The sequence below is a fragment of the Saccoglossus kowalevskii genome, unplaced genomic scaffold, assembly GCF_978046115.1.
Source record: "Saccoglossus kowalevskii unplaced genomic scaffold, keSacKowa6.1 SCAFFOLD_162, whole genome shotgun sequence".
Classification (NCBI taxonomy): domain Eukaryota; kingdom Metazoa; phylum Hemichordata; class Enteropneusta; family Harrimaniidae; genus Saccoglossus; species Saccoglossus kowalevskii.
This window is the reverse complement of record NW_028188665.1, coordinates 18600-40513: the sequence shown is the minus strand read 5'-3', so window position 1 is coordinate 40513 and position 21914 is coordinate 18600. Positions and strand designations below refer to the sequence as shown.

At 33.9% G+C, this 21914-nt stretch overlaps 2 protein-coding genes across 3 annotated transcripts; one reads left to right on the top strand and one right to left on the bottom strand.

Moving 5' to 3' along the window:
• Window positions 1-678: 678 nt before the first annotated feature.
• LOC146725409 (chondroitin sulfate synthase 1-like) lies at window positions 679-5128 on the bottom strand. Its single transcript, XM_085496337.1, has 3 exons — window positions 4069-5128; window positions 2584-2732; window positions 679-940 (listed from the first exon to the last, which is right to left on the bottom strand). Exons 1-3 carry the CDS (start codon window positions 5090-5092, stop codon window positions 773-775), a joined length of 1341 nt encoding a protein of 446 aa, XP_085352463.1. The 5' UTR covers window positions 5093-5128; the 3' UTR covers window positions 679-772.
• A 6546-nt stretch (window positions 5129-11674) lies between these two features.
• On the top strand, window positions 11675-21787 carry LOC100371763 (proteasome activator complex subunit 3-like). Of its 2 annotated transcripts, none has more exons than XM_006814005.3 (8): window positions 11675-11787; window positions 13932-13964; window positions 16778-16840; window positions 17642-17731; window positions 17906-17963; window positions 18985-19166; window positions 20224-20433; window positions 21074-21787. In XM_006814005.3, the coding sequence occupies exons 1-8, from the start codon at window positions 11785-11787 to the stop codon at window positions 21152-21154; spliced, it is 720 nt and encodes a 239-aa protein (XP_006814068.1). In that variant the 5' UTR covers window positions 11675-11784; the 3' UTR covers window positions 21155-21787. The 2 variants fall into 2 exon arrangements, with proteins under 2 accessions (XP_006814068.1, XP_002732821.1); XM_002732775.4 differs by lacking the exon at window positions 11675-11787 and adding an exon at window positions 12291-12444.
• Window positions 21788-21914: the final 127 nt, after the last annotated feature.

Below are 21914 nucleotides of genomic sequence, written 5' to 3'. Positions count from 1 at the left end.
CAATTAGTGTGCATGGAAAAAACATGGCGGCTACCAAGTGTTTACATGTGACCGAAATCGTTCGCTTACGATGAAACTAAGTTGAATTTTACTTTATATTTTTTGTACATTATTACAATCACTACTGAATAATAATCAACAATTGCAACACTTTGAAAACAAGTAAGTTATTCACTTGTGAAACGCAGCATGACCAGATTGTGCTACCAAGCCGTAATCATTTGCTACTAAGCAATGCATTCATGTCTATTTTTATTTGAAACTATTTTCAGAATATACTTTTCATTACCTACAAAATTGAAAAAAATTGATGCATATTACATTAAATATACTGAAAATTTTTTTGTTATGTCAACAGTTTTTTTTGATTGACTGTAATTTTTCAACATTTCATGACGCCTATTTTAGAATCAAATTAAGGCTTTTCACTCTTCCCTGACGCCTAAATTAGAGTGACGCCTATTCAAGAGATAATACGCTAGTATGTATTTTTTTTCCCCCATCACAATACAGTTCTCCAGCTGTTTTGTAAAATATTAAGTTTTAAATTATGGTAAGTAATGATCAATGATATGCAAGTGCAAAAACTTTACCAATTCCCAAGGCAGCATCTAACTTCGCAGGAACAGAACAAGACAACTGAGACTTTAATCAACAGTTAAGAAGATAAGAAAGCACTGCCTGTAACTACAGAAGGGTATATATCATAGTAAATGTCCAGTACGATATTTTCAAATCAACAATCCACATATCACTGCCAATTTACAACTGGTTATTGCTTCTGCTTTAATCCTAGAAGTTTTATAGCCAGCTGCGATTTGGTTCCGATAGACTCCGACAATGACCCAATGCACATTCTATATTGGTTTGGGCTGAGTTTGGGGTCACATGACTTGCTGTGATAACGATGAATAAGCGCTGGGTCGACTGCTCGGAACACCTAGAAATAAACAATTGAAGCAATAGAAGTAATTAGTTGACCAGACTACTCAGGGTATATTGTGGTGATTTATTTTTTAAACTACTGGTAATTCTTAAAACGAATGTACTATTAATAAAGGTGTTTGGTATATTGAGTTGTTTGGTTTACAGAGGTGTTTGGTCTATAAAGGTGTTTGGTTTACAGAGGTGTTTGTCTATAGAGGTGTTTGGTATATCGAGTTGTTGGTTTACAGAGGTGTTTGGTATATCGAGTTGTTTGGTTTACAGATGTGTTTGGTATATCGAGTTGTTTGGTTTACAGAGGTGTTTGGTCTATAGAGGTGTTTGGTCTATAGAGGTGTTTGGTCTATAGAGGTGTTTGGTTTACAGAGGTGTTTGGTTTACAGAGGTGTTTGGTATATCGAGTTGTTTGGTTTACAGAGGTGTTTGGTCTATAGAGGTGTTTGGTCTATAGAGGTGTTTGGTTTACAGGGGTGTTTGGTCTATAGAGGTGTTTGGCTTACAGAGGTGTTTGCCTTACAGAGGTGTTTGGTATATAGAGGTGTTTGGTTTACAGAGGTGTTTGGTATATAGAGTTGTTTGGTTTACAGAGGTGTTTGGTATATATCGAGTTGTTTGGTTTACAGAGGTGTTTGGTTTACAGAGGTGTTTGGTTTACAGAGGTGTTTGGTATATAGAGTTGTTTGGTTTACGGATGTGTTTGGTCTATAGAGGTGTTTGGTCTATAGAGGTGTTTGGTTTATAGAGGTGTTTGGTTTATAGAGGTGTTTGGCTTACAGAGGTGTTTGGCTTACAGAGGTGTTTGGCTTACAGAGGTGTTTGGTCTATAGAGGTGTTTGGTTTACAGAGGTGTTTGGTATATAGAGTTGTTTGGTTTACGGATGTGTTTGGTCTATAGAGGTGTTTGGTCTATAGAGGTGTTTGGTCTATAGAGGTGTTTGGTCTATAGAGGTGTTTGGTTTACAGAGGTGTTTGGTATATAGAGTTGTTTGGTTTACGGATGTGTTTGGTATATAGAGGTGTTGTTAACAGGGGTCTTTGGTTTATAGAAGCATTTGGTTCCTATAGTTGTATATGAAAGTGTATTGCTTTTTTGAGGGGTTTACAGTTTACAGAGGTGTACAGTTTACAGAGGTGTACAGTTTACAGAGATCTTCGATTTACAGAGGTGTATGGTTTAAAGAGGTGTTTGATTTGTGGATGTGTGTGGTTTTTATAGAGGTGTTTGTTTTACAGAGATGTTAGATTTGGGGATGTGTTTGGTTTATTGAGGTGTTTGGTTTATTGAGGTGTTTGGTTTATACAGGTGTTTGGTTTATGAAGGTGTTTGCTTTACAGTGTTGCTTAAAGGGTCTTTTGTTAATAGAAGTGTTTATGAAAGTGTATTGCTAAATCGAAGGGTTTACAGTTTACAGAGGTGTATGGTTTACAGAGGTCTTTGATTTACAGAGGTGTTTGATTTATAGAGGTCTTTGTTTTACAGAGATGTTGCTTACAGAGGTGTTTGGTTTATAGAGTTGTTTGGTTCATAGAGGTGTGTATTGCTTTATGGAGGGGTTCACAGTTTACAAAGGTGTTTGGTTGACAAAGGTGTATGGCTTCATAGAAATGTTCTGTTCACCGAGGTGTTACTTTACTTACATTAAAATTTTTCGTGAGTTTAATATGTCTTTCATACAAATCTGTGTCCTCGCCTCCCCATCCACGTATTGAGAGGTCGAAACCTCCTACAGCACGATAGTCCTGGTTATGTAAGCAAACCATTCCATAACCATAATGAATCCAAAATCCTGTAAAAATATAAATAATTAAAATAGGAAATAGCATTGAGATTATTTAAAATTAATTAGTAATATGATTTTTAAACAAAAAATCTATTGGCTAATGTGGCTGCTGCACAATGTAAAATAAATCTGATTCACAGAATAAAGTTAATACAAATAGATTAAAATTGTAAATCTGTGGTTTGTTTGTGGCGTGTAGTTTATTCCAGATTACTCCAGAACTTGAGTTACATATTACCATAATTTTTGGCTACACAGAGCCCAGTCAGACTGCAACATACCAGTACTGTGAACAGTAGCCAATCACAAACCCCCAAGCAAACGTGCACGTTGTAAACGACTGAATAAATTAGTTGAGCTTATTTGAAATATGGCAGGTTAAAGGTCAACATTGCTTTTTTCGTGCAGGATACGCATTCAAATATTTTATTATGCATAGATTTCAATGTTATGTCTATCAAATATCCCAGAGCACATAGGTAACAAGTTGCATTGAAATATGAGTGGTACTAAAATATCTGTGGAATCACAGTTTGAAATTTATGTAAATTAGGCAATTAACATGCACTGATTTTAACCTTACACCAATTTTCATTGAGATCTGTTAAATTAAAGGGGGTAGGCATTGCGCAGCATCCTGTTCGATATGGGACTCATAGTGACATACACAATGTGTGTAAAATACATTGTTTATTTACATGAAATTTGAACAAATGCTGCACGATGACCACCGCCCTGTAGTGTCTAGGCCGATCGACCTAATTACTGATTTTTTTTACACCCAGTGCAAAAATATATTTTTTGATAAAAGTGGCTAGAACTCAAAAATCACATGGTGTACCTACTCTATTATTTTATTGTATACAAATCTGATGAGTGGTTATTAATAATACATAATTTAAAAGTGAGTTGTGAGGGACAATTTGAAAAGGTTGTCAAGTGTTAGACAGGTTAATTTATAATTTTTTTTATTGTTATTTTTGATTATTTATTACTATTTAGAGGGTGAAAAACAAAATAATGGCTATTAAAACAAAAAAAATATGGAAAAAAATAACAAAAATAAAATTGGAGCCCAACATTCATCTTTCTAATTATAATAAAGGATGTGTTTGGCCAACTAATAAAAACTGTAATTTTTTTATTTTGCAGAGCAAAAATATTTAAAAAATCTGGGGTACTCAAATTTATTTCCATAGAAACAATGAATTTGTTATTTGCCTATAACATGTAGCCATACTCTGGTAGCCATTTTGAAATGAACATTGGTTAATTCAAATACCAGTTTGAGTACCTCACACCAATCTTTTCAGACCACTGCACCATTTTAAATTACTCTTACCATTATGTTTGTGAATATCCTTACTGGTTTCTTTTGGGATCTTAGCTGACCCTTGATAAACCAGCTCAGGATTGTACTGTGAAAATACTATGGGATAGTAAGCTTGCTCCCCGAGAACAGAATTGTGTCGACATCGATCCAAGAAGGCAGCATCAAAATCAACATCAACATCACAAAAAAATAACAAGGATTCTGCTGAGAACTGTTTTGCTCCAATATCAAGTCCTGCAGCACGAGAAAATTCACCTTGGGTCTCTATATAACTAATCACTGCCTCAGGATACTGTTTTTGGTATTTATAAAACAACCCTTTCACTTGTTCTACTTGGCGTCTGCCGTCATCGGTAGTGCCAGGAAAAAGTACAGCAAGGAGACTTGTGTACTCTTTTGTTTTCAAGCAGATTTTTTCGTAGTTGGCCATGAAATCTTTCAACCGATCAGTGACCTTTGAGAGTGGAATAATGAAATTTACATTCTGGTTGGTCTTCCCAAATTTTCTTGAAAGCAATTGTAAATTATGAAAGGGTCTCACAAGATATAATAACTTCCGATCAATAACGGTTGATATCTCATCCACTTTTTCAAGTTCTAAATCTAAGATATACTCGGCCCCTTTCGCCGGATCCACCCGTCTATATCCATTTAAAAGGTTAAACAATCTGTACTCTTCGTCACTATCCTTATTTACGAAATCTAGAGCTTGCTGTAAAACATCTTGCACGTCAAACTTAAAACTTCCTATCAAGCCGATTCGTGGATCATCATCTAAATTCTCGAACAGGTATTTCTCATTGAAGTACGCCCATCGAAGGACTTCATACATTGATTTTGGCTGAAAGTCTTCTTTGATCGTCACAGCAGCTGGTTGGTTGTTCACAGGCAGGTGAGTCACATGACAGGGTGGGCATTCAGGACATGTGTTATCCAACACAGACAAATCCATAAATAACCTGATTGCGTATCCTATCGACACGGCTCCGAAAATCTTTAAAACTTCACCTAATCGCATTCTGTATATTCGCATATCTAGTTACAGCACAGAGTGTTAGCCTCCAAGCGTTTTTCTGAATCCTGAAAGATACGAACAGAAAGTTCTAATTAGATTTCTCGACCATTCATCAAAAGTTGTTTATAACAAGTTTGAATAGTATGCAAGTATGACTAAACTGAAGTCTTCAGGTTTGGTCATTTTTTAACCTTCGCCCTCTGCATTCTCAAAATATACAATATTTCATGCAAGCGTGTAGTTTAGTGTATTGATCCATGCAACGTCTGAGAAGATCTGAACACTTCAAACCACATAGTGAGAAAAATAAATTTATTTGAACTCTAATTTAACAATAAAATAGTAAAAAAATTATTTATGAATAATAGTTTCTTCTCGTATACTACAAATATATGCAAATATTGTTTTTCTGTAATTTTTTCAGCAAAAGTCTTTATTACCAGAATTACTAGTGTTTTTGAGAAAGACAAAAATTGTTAAATGTTCAGTACGTAAATGAAAGGTGAGAAAAATACAACTAGGTGAATGAAAAAGGTAGTTCACAAATAACATGAACGTGTTTAATTTAAAAACTTGCATTTTCTTCTATGGTAAATTTAGTTATATTTTCAGCAAAACCTTAAAATTATAAAATCTTTAAAATTAAAATATTACCGGTACACCTGGTTATTTATGTTTGAATACACAAACATTTACTTTGTGTCAAATAGTAACAAATGTTTAGAAGGGGAGGTAAACATGATTTCTCTTGCAAGAATGCAAGTTAAAAGAAAGTGGAAATCGTACTTCAAGGTTAATAAATACATGTACATGTACATGTACATGTATAGCTTCGTTTATTCAAACAAATTGTCCAATAATCTCAATGTGGTATAATTTTTTTTTTATCTCTGGGTTTAGCAAGAAGCTCTGAGTGGGAACCGTCCTTTTGATTATGATGTATATGCTAGTTAATGGGTTCATGTCTTTATATCACCGTCTGTTATATAAAACTAACAGCTGTAACCTTTAGAGGTAGTTTTTCGTTTTTTTTTAACATTTTTGTGTCAGACAATAGTTCCAGCTGTCGAATATCACTGTTTTCTCTCCTGACTTTTTTATGTGCAATTTGCAAGTGGTGACATACAGCACCATTTGCCACAGAGACTATATTTCAGTTTGGGACTACGTGACAGAGCTGTGTGACCATCTTCCTATCATAACGACACATTATGGTTATTTGATGCCTTATTTGTTGTTATTTTTTCCACAGTTTTTCACAATTGTAACTTTTCATCTCTTTCGAGGAATGTTATGTGTTAATAAAATTATTATCCTGGCATTAACCAGGCTGAGTCGAACACAAGCACCTGCAAACCTTAACCAAAGTTCCCCCAAAGTCACATTCATTAAAGTTAGCATTTAATAAACTTCACATAAAACTTTCATTTTGGTCTATGCACAAATGCCACATTTTCCATCAGTTTTTCAGTTTCATCAGTACCGTAATTAGTATTTAAATAGACATACTTATCTTAACAGTAATCTGGTTTAGTCCCCTTCTTAGGAAGTTGTCATAAAAATAATCACAGTTAAAAGCAAGGAATGCTAAAGTCTATGTCTGGTAAAACAACAAAATGATCTGACTGTTTGGATCACTGAGAAAAAAAAACATGCCTGGGTCCATAATGTACCTTTCAGCAGCAGTTAAACTCCCATCAATGCGTCAACACTAAACAACTGTCTGAATATCCTGCAAGTTGTCTACCACATTAATCATATGTATAAGACATGCTTCTAACAGAAATGGGTGTATATTAGCCAGTACTATACCAGACAGTATTAGTTTCTTTTAAACAGGATATACCACCATATCCGGTTGCAAGCCTTGACATAACTTAAAAAGGTAAGTAGGTTAAATACTAACCATTCATTGACATGGAAAAAGTCAGATTCATTACATTTGTAATTGAAAACCGAATTACTTAATTGATTTTAACTTTAACTTTAACTACTCTATTAGCTGATCAAATTACTGCGTACTGCTACAACCACAATCTGATTTCAACCTGATAGCCGCTTCAGTTGCTTTTTCATAAATTAACAACTTCCGGTGCATATCATAATAAAATTATTATTAACACCAGTTCCCTCTTTTCATCACAAAATAGTCTTGTTCATTGTCTGCACTTTCCCCTTCAGAAGATTGGGACAATTTTTTTTTTTAGTAGAAACTGGAAATTGACTCAAATTTTGTCAGTTGGCTCCAAAATTAAGGTGCATTTCCAGAAATAATGGAAAATAGTGCAGACAAATTTGGGCAAGAAAGTCTGGTGGTGAAAAGGTTAAGCTTAAACATGTGACAAAAAGTCTTGTATAATCAGCAACCAATCTAAACACTCTTAAGAGCTAATTGGTTGACAAATTTTGTCAGAGGAGTGCTGCTTAAGGCTATTTTAAGTCAAGGCTTGCAACTGGAGCTAGATTTGAAACATGTTTGCAGTTCACAGTTCTCAGGTTCACATAATATTTTTGTCTTTCTTTACACCCATGCGACTTAAATGTAGGGCCAGCGATGTAAGAGAACAATGTGAACATGTTACGTTGAAGTGAAGGGGGTAAACAAATTATGAATTTAAAACCCCTTTTAAAGGAGGGTTTGGCTGCCACAATCAACTGAATTTATTTCAAAGTAGGCATGCTCGCAAATAGTGTCAAATTTTAAAGGGGCACCTCCAATTAGGCCTACCAGCAATCTCACAATAAATTTACTCTCTGGATTAAAATTACAATGGATAAAAAAAGATAGATTAACATTGTAAACACTAGTGTCCCATGATTCTTTGGTGCAATCCCTAGGTTTTGAAGGTTCCCCTTTAAGGCCATTAACATTGTTATAATGACCTGTATACATTAATTGTTAATCTCAAATTATGCAGGTTTGTTCCAGCATAGACTCTAAAACAACATTAGCTCCATGCTCAGGATCCAACAAGTTTTTACGCCATTGTAGGCATTATCCAGTGAATGCCATATTTTACACCTCTTAATTACACCTGAAAATTTCTGGTGTGAATTAACCCAGGATTATGTGATCTTTGTAGTTACTAGGTGTAACTCACATGTACATCAACATAACTTTTTCTTATGATAACACAATTGTATTCAAAAAAACCAAGGGCTGTATATTTAGACCCCCTCCCTATAAAACAGAATTCGGAATCTTGTTGAATACAATATACCTTTAAGTGGCTTCCTTCAATCATGGCCCATTGACATGAACCAGAAAGATCCCATCAGACTTAGACAAAAAGCTTCAAAAATAAGCTTCTGCAGAAATGAATTCTCAAATATAATGTGCTTGTTTCGAGCTAGGACTGACTAGACAATTTGCTTTCCTTTTCCAGGATTCAAGCATGTAAAATGTTACCAAGGAGAGCTAAAAAAAACCTGCTCAGAAAAAAAGGAAAGCTATTATTTTCTCTCCAACCATATTCAAGGCCTGACATTCCATTGAAGAATTTTACACCATTGGTATTTACTCAGGTGTTGTGATTGGGATCATTAGAGCATACTTTTAAATTTATAAATATGATGATGTCATTACTTTGAATAAGTAAGTGGGCCCCAGTTACACACACATTCTGGTCAACAAAGTTTGTCACTTTGGCTTAAAATAAAACATAATACAACTATTACAACCTTGTCTATTGAGAATCCAGATAACAAATGAATGTATGGATACAAACTACTGATGCAATATTTTTTTTTTCATGACAAAAGTGAGTACTGAAAAATACTTTATTTTAGCTGGAATTAATTTTCGTTGAAAAGACTTTTTGGGTGTTTTGTATGGAATTTATTTTCGCTGATTGTTGACAAGTTGAATGTAAGATATAGAAAAAAGGTCATTCCTTCAGCAAAAATAGCAAAAATTAATTCCAAGCGAAAATTAAGTATTTTACAGTACACAAGTCCTGAAACAATGCAATATAATATCTAAACATTTTGTGTGGAAAATACTGGTAAAAAATTTAAGTGGAAACAGTCATGACCATTGATGGACAAGAACAATAAAGTCATCAGAGCTACATAAAAACAATTAATTAATATTCATGTTCCTCAAATAATGCGTATCAATCTTAATGAGTAATGTGACAGTATATAAGTTTCTAAAATATATAGCGAGAATTGAATTGGAAGAATTGAAATAACTTACGAGTTTGAAAATGGTGCACTTCTTGTCTCTGAAAAGTGCCAATGTGTTACTTGTTCCACCGATTATGGAAAGCAAGAAAGTTCATTCATAGCAAAAGAAATGTTATTCAGTGACATAGCCATCATTTTCTAACAGGGGACTAATCATAGTTTAATTGCTCAGTTGTTTATACCAGGCAATGCCAGTTACATACAGGTACTACGGTATTTATAAACACAGATGGGGTTATAACATATAAGCCATAAATTGAAGCACAAGTGGTTTACGTGCCGTAACTATAACATGACCATGATTTAACTAATTTGTATCACAGCTGTTGTAAATGGAAGAGGTTTTGTCCAATCAAATTGATGTTGCATATTCAGTTATTTTCACAGCATATAACCATGGGAATCTAAAATGCCCGCAATCTGATTAAAATCTGATGTGGTGTACGGGCTTTAATTATTTTGGGTATAAAATGGCGGATTATACCGACGTTAGCGACCGAGAATAACATGGCTTTTCGGTAAGTTTATCATTGTCAAATGCAACGAAAGTCATTTTTATGTTAATATTGTGGCTCGAATGGTTTGAGTTTGGATCGTTATTTTGCATAGTTTTTCTGGGAGTGACGATTTTGTTTCCACCGGTTTGACCGAACACCGGTGTCTTTTTCCAGTCACTTGCCCTGGAGACGGGTGATGTTTTGTTGACGATCGGCTCAAAACCGTCTACGGTATTGAAGCCGTAGCTGTAAATATTCATCAAAATGTATCAACATTTTGTACATTATACAATAACTCTTTATTAAAGTTGAGCTGATTTGGACTGGAATAAAATATTTTTTATTTTGGAACACATTGCAATTGATCAGGAAATATTGTTTTGCTCCAATTTTCTGTGTCGATGCCTTGGGCTGGTGACCATTATACAATTTAAAATCAGTTTGCATTGTTTACTATAGCTGTTTACAATGTTCTAATCATTACGATTTACTTATTTTTTTTGCTTCAATTCTAGATAATTATGCTCAGTTTTTTATGTAAAATTGAAGCGATGACTGAATGAACGAACCTTGAATGGCGAAGATGTATCTGGAAGTGTACACATTTGTTGGAAGTGAAAAAAATATTCAATGTAATGACAAAAATTGTAAAATGCTGTGGAATTTCTTTTGTAAATAAAAATATACTAGCAATTTTCTATTAATGGTTTATTCAAGTGGGCAAAATATAATGTACAGAAAGATTGCCCGTAGAGTATTGCTACACTGAAAAGTAAGCAACCGACAGCCTGTATAAAAGGGGGGCTGTGATTGGCTGTTATTTTACGCGAGATTTGAACAGGACTTACATAGACGTCGGATCAGATGTAGGTAGGGCGGGATTAAAAAAAATCACAAAATCAAAATCAAAGTAAAATAATAAAATAAAAAGGCATTAATAACAAAAGTAATAAAAAATTAAAATAAATTTATAGCCAAAATAATTAAAGCCTGTACACTACATCAGAATTTAATCAGATTGAAATGCCCGTTGGCCAATTTCAAAACAGTCATGTTAGAAATAATTAATTTTTAAATTTGAATAATTAATGCAAATCAGCATAGCAAATCACAATACATTTAAGTCAGCGACAATCACCGGAATGAAGTGTAAATAGAAAATAGGAGAGTATAGAAGAAATCTATATATCCTAGAAGTTTAAAAATGGTGTAATTTCGATCAATGTGTGATGCCATTTTGTTTTGTTTTTTCACAAAACAGCTCACTCATGATAAAACATCTTCAAAAAGTTGTTCAATAATAAGGCTAATGTTTCCCTGCAACGGATTGAAAATAAACTAACAATTCAACTTCCACAGTACACACACTTTCTTTGACGTTCTATACCCTAATTTTATTTTTAGTAAATCAATAAATTGCTTGACTGTGCTTGCTTGCCAGGCATTGCCTGCTTCATACATGTATTAGCCACTAAACACAAAAATGTAGCAGGATTAATTAAAATTATTACTTTTATTCAGTTTCATGTTAATGTCTCACAAAAAAATTCTCGTCAAATGGTTTTTAATTTTTATTAAATTTTTTTTTGCTAAAATACTGTAGAATACATTTGTACTTTATTTTCGCTTGGAATTTATTTTCGCTATTTTCGCTGAAGGGATGATTCTGTGAAAATAAAATCCAGGGAATATACTTTTTTTTTCTACATTTCACATTAAACTCATCAAAAATCTGTGAAAGTAAATTCCGAACAAAACGCCCAAAAAGCCTTCTCAGCGAAAATTAATTCCAGCGAAAATAAAGTATTCCGCAGTACTATTTGACGGAAAACACATTTTCCCAGTGTCGCAGAGGGCGCTGTGCGGTGGCTAAAAATGTGCCCAGAATAATAATTTTTTTTTTTGGCCTAAGCCCAAACTACAGTTCAGTATCGTGTTGCGCCCTCAAGCATACTGTCAAAGTAAATCAGTCACGGGGTTATTCTCAAATCCAGGACTTGGTCATACGTCGGAGCATAAGCTTTAATGGTAAGAAATGCAAGTAACATTATAACACAGCGCTAGTCTTGCGTACTGTACTGTGTTACGATCACCCTGTACTCGGCGCTAAACGCTCATCGTAAATTCAATTTATAGTTTTTAACAGTGACACGAGAATGAAATTTTACTTAAACACTGGCATAAAACATAAGAGTCATGTACTTACATATCCATGTTACTCCATCACGTTGATTGCTTTCAACAATACGTAACTGTACAACGAAATGAATAATTTCAATTTGGCTGTAGTTCATGTAGAGCGCCATTTTTAAAAGGTCAATGTGTGTGTACGTGTCACTTTCCTCCAGTTATTTCTGTATTGCATGATCTGGGTTACACCTTACATTTTAACGATGTACCACTTCCAAACGCATCTTAAAGGAAAAATTTGCAAGTAAACCACTTGTTAGTTTTAATTTTATTGATTTACACTATCAATCATCGCGCGTTCTTGTGTTTGAGTTTCTTTTGATTACGCCCTCTATGGCAAAGGTCACATGACAGTTTTGCCACAAACAGCGAGATTTGGCGCACTCCGAACAGCTGCCTTGTCACCTTACTTGAGTATTTGTTTTAAAAAGCGTCCTTTGGCGCATTGTGTTCAATATTGTGAGACCGGGAATGGCAGAGAACGGCAGTACACAGGTAATTCACCAGGAACGATCTTAGTTATCATAGAGAGAATAACATAAAGGGAATTTTTATGCTTTTGTTTTCTTGCTTGCCACACGTGTTATAACTTCCCGAATGAAAACACACTTGAAGCCATGGCACAGCCAGCGTTCATTTTATTGTACAGGTATTAGATTATATAGTAAATGTTATTGAAAACTTCATAAAAATTAGAACATGTTTTTTAAGGATTTAAAAAGGACGAAAAAGCTCCAAAAATCTTCTGCCCCCTGTTCTTATTCATCCAGCCCCCCTCTCTTCTACACTTAGGTTGGTCAAATCAGCTCCCTGGTTAAATGGATAAAACAACTTTGTGTTTCAAACCGCAAGGCAGAATGTTTTCAAATTCGATATGCAAGTACCTTGGATAGTTCTTTCTCAGATTTGTTCATTCCTAGTCAAAATCTCAAATTCTCTATTTTTGGTGAATATTTTTGTCATTTTTGGTAAAAAGTGATATTTTCGACTTCTTGTTAAAAACTGCAAGTCTGATTGCTTTGATATTACATATATAGGTACTACATGTAGACCTTTCTCAGATTTGTTCATTTCATGATGATATCTTCAATTCTCTAATTTTGATGAATTATTTTTGTCATTTTCGGTAAAAAGTGATATCTTCGACTTCTTGTTAAAAACCGCAAGTCCAATTGCTTTGATATTACATATATAGGTACTACATATGGACTTCTCTCTGATTTGTTCATTTCGTGATGATATCTTTAATTCTCTAATTTTAATGAATATTTTTGTCTTTTTTGGTAAAAAGTGATATTTTCGACTTCTTGTTAATTAAAAACAGTTTGCTTTGATACTATACATATTGTTCATTTTCTAATGATATCTTCAGTTCTTTATTTTCCTGGCTGGCCCTGTATCTATTTATGGCCAAACTGGAAAATGGGCACCTTTATTAAAGTTCTACTTAAAGTTTCCGAACCAAAATTTCAACCTGTACATGCAGAATGTGATGTATTATTGAAAAATGCTCTCATATAACTGTATGAGCCAAGTAGTATTGTGATTAATTGATAATTAATTTTTATAAAATAAAAAGTAATGATCAAAAGTTTATAAAGTTACTCCTGCCTACCCTACTTTTGTTTTTAATGTTACTAGAAACACAATATTAATTTGGCCTTAATATACATACAAATTGTGAGAGGTTGTGAATTGTATTGTGTCCAACTTCATTGTTGCGTGTCTGAGAAACACATTTTTCAAGGTTTTCCGGTTTGAGCCACACATGCAGTATGTGTTTACTTTGATTTTACGTTGTATTATTAGCCATGCTGTTTATTCGGTTTTATTTGCTTACTTTACTTTCTATGTCAACAGCAACTGTGAGTTTACAATTATTTCTCAGAAAGGTCCGTCGAAAAAGTGTGTAATTAACAGGTGCATAATATGTCTAGTGATATGCATAGATTTGCATTGATTGTGTTTTTGTTTCATTTCAGATGGCTGATTTTAAAGATCAATTTTCCTCGCAGGTGAGGGTTTTGTTTTGTTTACAGCTCTTTTCTTTCATACTTGATTAACTTAACGTGTGAAATACTAAAAGTAATTGTGATTTTGTTGAAAATGCAATCGGAATCATTCGCTTATAATGGAATAAGTTGAAATTTATTTGCATTTCATAACAATTCAATGAATATATTTTTTGTACGTTATTATAATCATTACTAGATAATAATCAACATTTGTAAAACGCAGCATGACCGGATTGGCTACCACTATCATTTGCTACTAAGCAATGCAGTTGTGTTCGTTGTTATTTGAAACTACTTTTGGAGTATACCAGTACTTTAGTTACTAATAAAACAAAATAATTGTATTTGGCGCATGAGGTTCGTTAATGTGATTTTTTGAGAAAGATTCGTGGTCTACTTTTTAATCATCTAGAAAATTATGTATTTTAGATTAGCTTCTGCAATAGTTTATTTCGTTTTGGGTGGTCCAACTGCCGGTGTTGAAAATCGGCGTAGGAGGATTTTTCAATGAAAATATAAGCCCCCTAAAAATATTTAATGATATTTTTTTGAAAATTTGAACCCCAAATAAGGCCCCCACCAGCTGTGAAACCGCCCAGGGCAATTTTTCGGATAGGCAAATTTATGGCAGAATCCAGTAATTGTTCCAGTAACCAACACTAAGCACTGATGTAAACATAAAGTTTCTTTTTAGTCCCCGTCCGGACGAAGTCCAAAAGTCAGTGCGTCGGTCCGGAGTCATATCTCAGAATCCCTTGGACCGATTCCGTTCATTCTTTGTATGTGCCTAGTACTTTATGTGGGACATATGCACATGCAGTGGTTTAGCGATTTGATTCAAAATGGCCGACTAGCAGCCATCTTGTTTTTTGAAAATGTTGTATTTTGGATATGCTTTGGCAGTTTTCTTTCAAACTTGGTACATAGATTATACATGTTAGGATACATGTCCATGACGATTTATTTCACAATTGGATAAAAGATGGCAGACTGGCAGCCATCTTGTTTTTTGAAAATGTCGTATTTTGGACATGCTTTGTCAGTTTTCTTTCAAATTTAGTACATAGATCATACATGTTAGGATACATGTCCCCGTCCATTCGTGAGTTCCTGAGTCTGTCCGTGTGTCCGTGCGTCAGTCTGTCCAGAGTCATATTTCAGAATCCTGTGGGCCGATTCCGTTCATTCTTTGCATGTGCCTAGTACCTTATGTGGGACATATGCACATGCAGTGGTTTAGCGATTTGATTCAAAATGGCCAACTAGCAGCCATCTTGTTTTTTGAAAATGTTGTATTTTGGACATGCTTTGTCAGTTGTCATTCAAACTTGGTACATGTACATAGATTATACATGTTAGGATACATGTTCATGACGATTTATTTCACAATTGGATCAAAGATGGTCAACTGGCAGGCATCTTGTTTTTTGTTTTTTTTATGCGGTATCTCTTTATGCGTGCTCTGTCAGTTTTCATTCAAATTTGGCACATACATGTACAAATGTACTTTATACATGTTAGGATGCATGTCCATGACGATTTGTTTCAAAATCTGGTCAAGGATGGCCGATTGACAACCATCTGACTTTTTGGCCTTACTGTGATATTTTCACAATTTATGTACCATTTTCATTCGTATTGGCACATACATCATACATATCAGTGTGTTTCATAATCAGATCAAACATGGCAGAATAACGGCTGTTTTTATTTTTGGCCATATTACTACTACACGGAACACGTGTTTTGATGTAAATAAATAATCTGTTGTATACGCCACTTGGAACTCAAGTTTCAAGGACAGGCTCGCGACAACCCCTCTGCTTTAAATATGACGAGCACAATCAGAACTTTCCAAAATTTAACGGGGACTGTGTCATTTTCAATGACTTGTTTTATATAAGATTAATATCATAAAGATAATAACATTGTCAAAACTCTAAGAATGGAAATTGTCTAACTGACTGTGAAGTGTATATACAGTAAGTTAGTACCATATACTGCTTCTCTATTATGCAAAATAAGATGAGAAGTAAAATTGTAGATACTGTGGAATACTTTATTTTCGCTGGAATTAATTTTCGCTGAAAAGACTTTTTGGGCGTTTTGCTTGGAATTTATTTTCACTGATTTTTCATGAGTTTAATGTGAAATATAGGGAAAAAAGTATATTCACTGGATTTTATTTTCACGGAATCATCCCTTCAGCGAAAATAGCGAAAATAAATTCCAAGCGAAAATAGTGTATTCTACAGTAGATCTAAACTCGTGTCGATAAACTACACACTGAACATGGTGGATAATCATGTAGATAAGAGATAGAGAACTTTGAGCATCAATTCAACTGGCGACAACTCAACATGTAAAAATGCTCCAGTGATAAATTAACTAAAGCGAAAAAGCATCCAAAATAAAATTCTCCAGTAACTCTCCAAACATCATTGGCAGCATAAATGATACTGGGGCTGTGAGGATAGATGAAAAACTAAATGCAGTGAAATACTTGTTCCACTTTTAGTGAAAGCGTAAAATGATGACTGCCTTAAACCTCAAAAATTGAGACGAGATAAAAAAATGAGTTGAGCATTGAGAGGGTCACATTTCTTATTTCTATAATCTGCAGAATAATTTGCAAGGAGACACGATGCAACTTTAACTTTAGAACTACATGATCAATTTATTGACTGAAAAATGATTTTACCGGGACTTGGCTGCAGACTTGCAAAGGAAATGATCCCTATTGTTTAAAGACAAATATATATTCTACTTGGACAATTGATTGATAATGTTTATGCATTTATTTTTTGAAACAGGCTGAGAAAGAAGTTTTTGAATGTTTCCCAAAGAAGGTTGTTGAACTTGATGAGATGCTTAGAGTAAGTATTTTTAGCTCCGCTGTCGACTTTGTCGACACAGCAGAGCTGTTCATATTACTGATTGTCCGTCGTCGTCAACTTTACAATTTCAACTTCTTCTTCAAAACCACAAGTCAGAATTTTTTCAAATTTGATATGCAAGTACCTTGGATGGTTCTTTCTCAGATTTGTTCATTTCATGTCAAAATCTCAATTTCTCTAATTTTGATGAATATTTTTGTTATTTTTGGTAAAAAGTGATATTTTCAACTTCTTGTTGAAAATCGCAAGTCAGATTATTTTTATATTACATATATAGGTATTACATGTGGACCTCAGATTTGTTAATTTCGTGGTGATATCTTCAATTATCTAATTTTGATGATTATTTTTGGTGAAAAGTGATATTTTTTAATTCTTGTTGAAAACAGCTTTGATACTATACATATTGTTCATTTTCTGATGATATCTTATGTTCTTTAATTGAAATGTGCATTGCATGGAATTAATTTTCGCTATTTTCACTGAAAGAGTGATTCAGTGAAAATAAAATCAAGCGAATATACCTTTTTCCCCATATTTTACATTCAGAAACCAGTGAAAATAAATTCCATACAAAATAACCAAAAAGTCTTTTCAGCGAAAATTAATTCCAATGAAAAAAAATTTCACAATTTTGTAAAGCTTTGTTACTTGGGGCTTTTTGGAGGTCTACATTTTTCAATTTAACACTTGAGTTCAATTCATATTTAAAATTTACTGTATTTATGTTCCAAGGTATACAAGATTGTACTCATCACACCCCGTCTTTTCCTTTGTTAGGGTGACATGTTTTCTATGAGTCGAATGTCATCAATCAGTGTGATACTTAACATTCCAGTGCCAGAGCCTACAATAACTAACAGTCATGAGGTCAGTGAATTTGAATATTTATTGTGAATGTTTTGTGATATTTATCCTGATTTATATACTAGTATGTATTGATGTTTCAATTTGAATCTGACAACGAGCTAGTTTAATCCCATTTGGTTGGAATCTGAGAATGTACATGATTATTATTTTTTTTTTTTTTTTTTTTTTTTTCAGCCTAATCTCACAAAAAAAAGGAAGGTAGAAGAAAATGACATTGGAGATTTTGTTCAAGGTATTTAATTTCATGATTTTATCTGAAGTCAATTATTTTTAATGTTTGTAGGCTTGTGTGTGTGAGTTGCATAAGTTGGAAAGTCAAAGTGAAGATTGAGTTTTATAGGGTAATTACCCTCATACCACCAGGGTTCTCCATGCATTGAAAATTAAACGGGGCGCGCCAATGTGAAGTGGGCGTGGCACATTTGTAACGTGCATCATTGGCATGGATGTTGAAAAATGGAAACCAAAAAATCTATTAATCTACATATTATTCCATATGCATAATATATATTTATTATTACAAAATAAATGAGAATTTTGAAGAGCTATTATTAAGTAAACGTCAGCACGTACAATCAGCTGATCAAAATATTGTTTCAATTTGTTGAAACCACATGTGTATGTTTCTGTAATCCTGGCCAGAAAAATGCATGTTGGCCAGCTCAAACTTCTACAAAATGGATGTAAAACAAAACACGTACGTCTAACACCTGACATAATTGAAGCACGCCCTCATCGAATTTGAGATAAAACTCCATGAAAAAAACTCGTTGGCTAACAACCATATTATTTGTAGGCTATGAATGCTGATAGGCTGATTGGTGGTGTGAGACCCTAACTGACATAGATGTTTCCTCCAACCTAGTGATAGCGCCCTCTAGTGATATACAAGTTTGTATAGGATCAAAGACCCAATCAAATTGCCGATGAATATCGTGAAATGAGATTATAAAAGCTGACTGCAGGGCAACGTTTTGGGGCACCTTATTCTGACTGTCTTGAATACTGTAGAAAACTTTACTTTAGCTGGAATTAACTTTCGCTGAAAAGGCATTTTGGATGTTTTGTATGGAATTTATTTTCACTGATTTTTGACAAGTTGTATGTAAAATATAGGAAAAAATGAATATTCGCTGGATTTTATTTTCACTGAATCATTCCTTCAGCGAAAATAGCGAAAATTAATTCCAAGCGAAAATAAGGCATTTTACAGGACCTTACAATTTGACTGATAATTTCTCTTGTGTATCTAGGTAGTCGAGTTTTGGCTCTTCCTACTGGATCAGTGCCATGTAATGCCCAAATACAGGAGATGGTAGACCAATTAAAACCAAGTATCTGTACTCTTATCGATAAATGTAATCTTATTAAGATGTGGGTGCAACTGATGATACCAAAAATAGAAGACGGAAACAACTTTGGAGTGTCAGTTCAGGTGAGCCTATGTTTTTTTACTGAACTTTGTCAGAAATGGTGACCAATTATTTCTAAGTTTGTGATTAGTATGGGATAGTTTCACAAAGCTTGTGACTTGTGAAGGCATCTGAAATATACTAGTGCACATTCAATCATTTCAGACATTTCAATTCTACTGTGTCTGTCGAGGACAGTCATATTTAGAGCCTACAAATTCACACATTGCTGTTCAAATGCTGAAAGATACTTTTCACATTTTCTTTAGGCTGTTTATTATGGCATTCATACTAGTTGTTTTCTCATCATTTTAATTTAACAATCGTGCTGGTAAATAATTGTACTTTAACATTGCTGGAACTTGACCTTTATTCTAAGTACATGGGGCTGGGTGGTCGAGGGGAAAACATGTTGTGATGTAGACAATTTGATTTTGAGCCATGATTCAAGTTCCGCATGCAGTACATGATTACTTTGATTTAACATAGCATTTACATGTACTTTGCCTTGTATTTGTTTTTATTTACTTGCTTTACTCTGTGTTAGCAGCTACAAGTTTACAATTCTCGCACTAGACGAACTCCTTACCGACTCTAAGCCTAATTTCTAACCTTCCGAAATAAATACAGTTTTTGCTCTATTAGTAACTCATGCACTTGCGTAAATGACAGGTTTGCCTACAGGGCATTTATTTACTTATGCAGGCTTCTATTAGAGATGTTGTTCCAATAGAAAACATACAGTAATCTTCAAATATTGCAAACATGCTTTGTATAATTAAAAATGGTGTCCTACGAAACAATCAATGTAAATTTTAATATATATTCTTTAATGTATACCCATTGAGCGCCAAAGCCAACATTTTTCAAGTTTCATAAAATAAACTACCAATAGCGTAATTTTTAAATATTTTTTTCAAAATTGTTTATCAAACTTGTAACTGGGAAAAATGATTTCCTTCTGTTCAAAAATCAAAGAAATTATAGAAGAAGAAAAACTGAAAATATAAAAAAAAAATTGGACAAGAAAATTTTTGCATTCAAGAGATTAATGTCAGGTTTGTCTATTTATTTATACAGGAAGATGCGTTGAGTGAAATTCGTCAAGTCGAAGGAGAGGCAGCATCATATCTGGACCAGATATCACGATACTACTTAACAAGGGGTAAAATAATATCAAAAGTTGCAAAATATCCACACGTACAAGACTACAGACAGTCTGTCATGGAATTAGATGAAAAAGAGTTTATTAGTCTACGACTGGTGTTACTGGAACTTAGAAATCATTATGTAAGTTCAATTTCTGTAATAAATGTGACCTCTATTTCTATAACTCCACACTTTTAAATAGATTTGTAATCAGCAACAGGTTTTGTCATATGCAGATAAATATCACATGCATATGAGTAATATTCATAGTTTGGGTTCATGCACAAGTAGATTATTAATTGGCACACTCGTTAGTGTCAAGATTTGTAATTGGAATTAGATGTGAATGAATGTTCTGTTGAAAAGGTTGGTCAAGCTGAACCATGATTTTCATACTGGTAGTCAGTATCTGTAATCCCTACTCTGAGGGATTTGGTTGGGATAGCTATACAAAAGTAAAAATTTCAATACGTTTGTCCTTGCGTGATATGCACGGCAATGCACTGAATAATCTTAGTGTTTAAACAAATTGGGCGCAGCAGTGTGTGTGTGCATTCATTTCGTATTTTTGTCAGATTGTCGTTATATAAGCATTAATCACACTTTGTAACAGCAACAGCTTTGTAACATTCACGAAATACTGACAATATGTGTGGCTGTTGTACTTAAAACAGCAAGTGTGAATAACTATATAAATATGTATTTTTAGTGCTGTTTTGTGACATTTGATTTTTATTGGCACGGAAATAGATTTCTGATATGATTCGTTGCTTCGTTACAGACTTCCTTGTATGACCTGATTTCAAAGAATTTAGATAAAATCAAGAAACCTAGGGGGACCAACACGGACAGCATGTATTAACTCGAGAAGAAACCACGAGTCGAGTTGAAAATGTTGATCTTTCTTCAGTCTCAAAATACCCGGTAGTGTTTAATTTACGTGAACTGACCCAGTATTCTGTGAACATGGTTGGCTTTGACATTGAACGATGATGACATTTCTGGACTTTTCTTTGACTCTTTATTGCTGTGATGAATAGATCATTTATCAACCTGACTTGCCATTTGTCACTTGTGGCAACTTGTGTTTGGATTTGCGCATTTTATTGGTTGTAACAACTCTATCCCAAAATGTTAGTGAATATATGAACACTTTTATAGTTTTGTTCTTTTAGCCCCTCAAAAAAAAAATTGGTGTACTTTTGAAAAGTAGTAAACACATGAAAATTCAAATTCGCAAAGTGTTTCGAAGAAAATACCTTCAGATGCTATTATTTCCTTTTGCCAAGAAAGGTTACTTCTGGAAGGTGTTTTATGCAAAAGGTCTCCATTATGTTAAACAGATTCCAATACGTATATAATTTATAATATCATTGTATTTTATGTGTATTTTCAAGTCCTGTTTTTAAAAACTCTCTGACCCTTGGCAGATCTCTGTACCAAGTGATCTGCAGAGGTGTTGGGTATTGAAATAAAATTTATGTAAAAAAAACAACAGTTGTCTGCCTTGCAGTTGAATGATAATTTCCAATACCCTGAGAAAGTGTTTCAGAGATGAGATGTTTGTATGCAAGTGATATTTCTCATACAAAACTCTGAATTTTGTTAAATTTATACAACTC

Excerpts from the sequence above, each read along its gene's own strand:
- LOC146725409 (XM_085496337.1), bottom strand. The coding sequence starts at position 5,092 with ATGCGAATATACAGAATGCGATTAGGTGAAGTTTTAAAGATTTTCGGA. Across the intron at positions 2,733-4,068 it reads GGATATTCACAAACATAATG|GATTTTGGATTCATTATGGT; the intron begins GTAAGAGTAATT and ends ATATTTTTACAG. Across the intron at positions 941-2,583 it reads AACTCACGAAAAATTTTAAT|GTGTTCCGAGCAGTCGACCC; the intron begins GTAAGTAAAGTA and ends GTTTATTTCTAG.
- LOC100371763 (XM_002732775.4), top strand. The coding sequence starts at position 12,421 with ATGGCAGAGAACGGCAGTACACAG. Across the intron at positions 17,732-17,905 it reads CAATAACTAACAGTCATGAG|CCTAATCTCACAAAAAAAAG; the intron begins GTCAGTGAATTT and ends TTTTTTTTTCAG. Across the intron at positions 20,434-21,073 it reads TGGAACTTAGAAATCATTAT|ACTTCCTTGTATGACCTGAT; the intron begins GTAAGTTCAATT and ends GCTTCGTTACAG.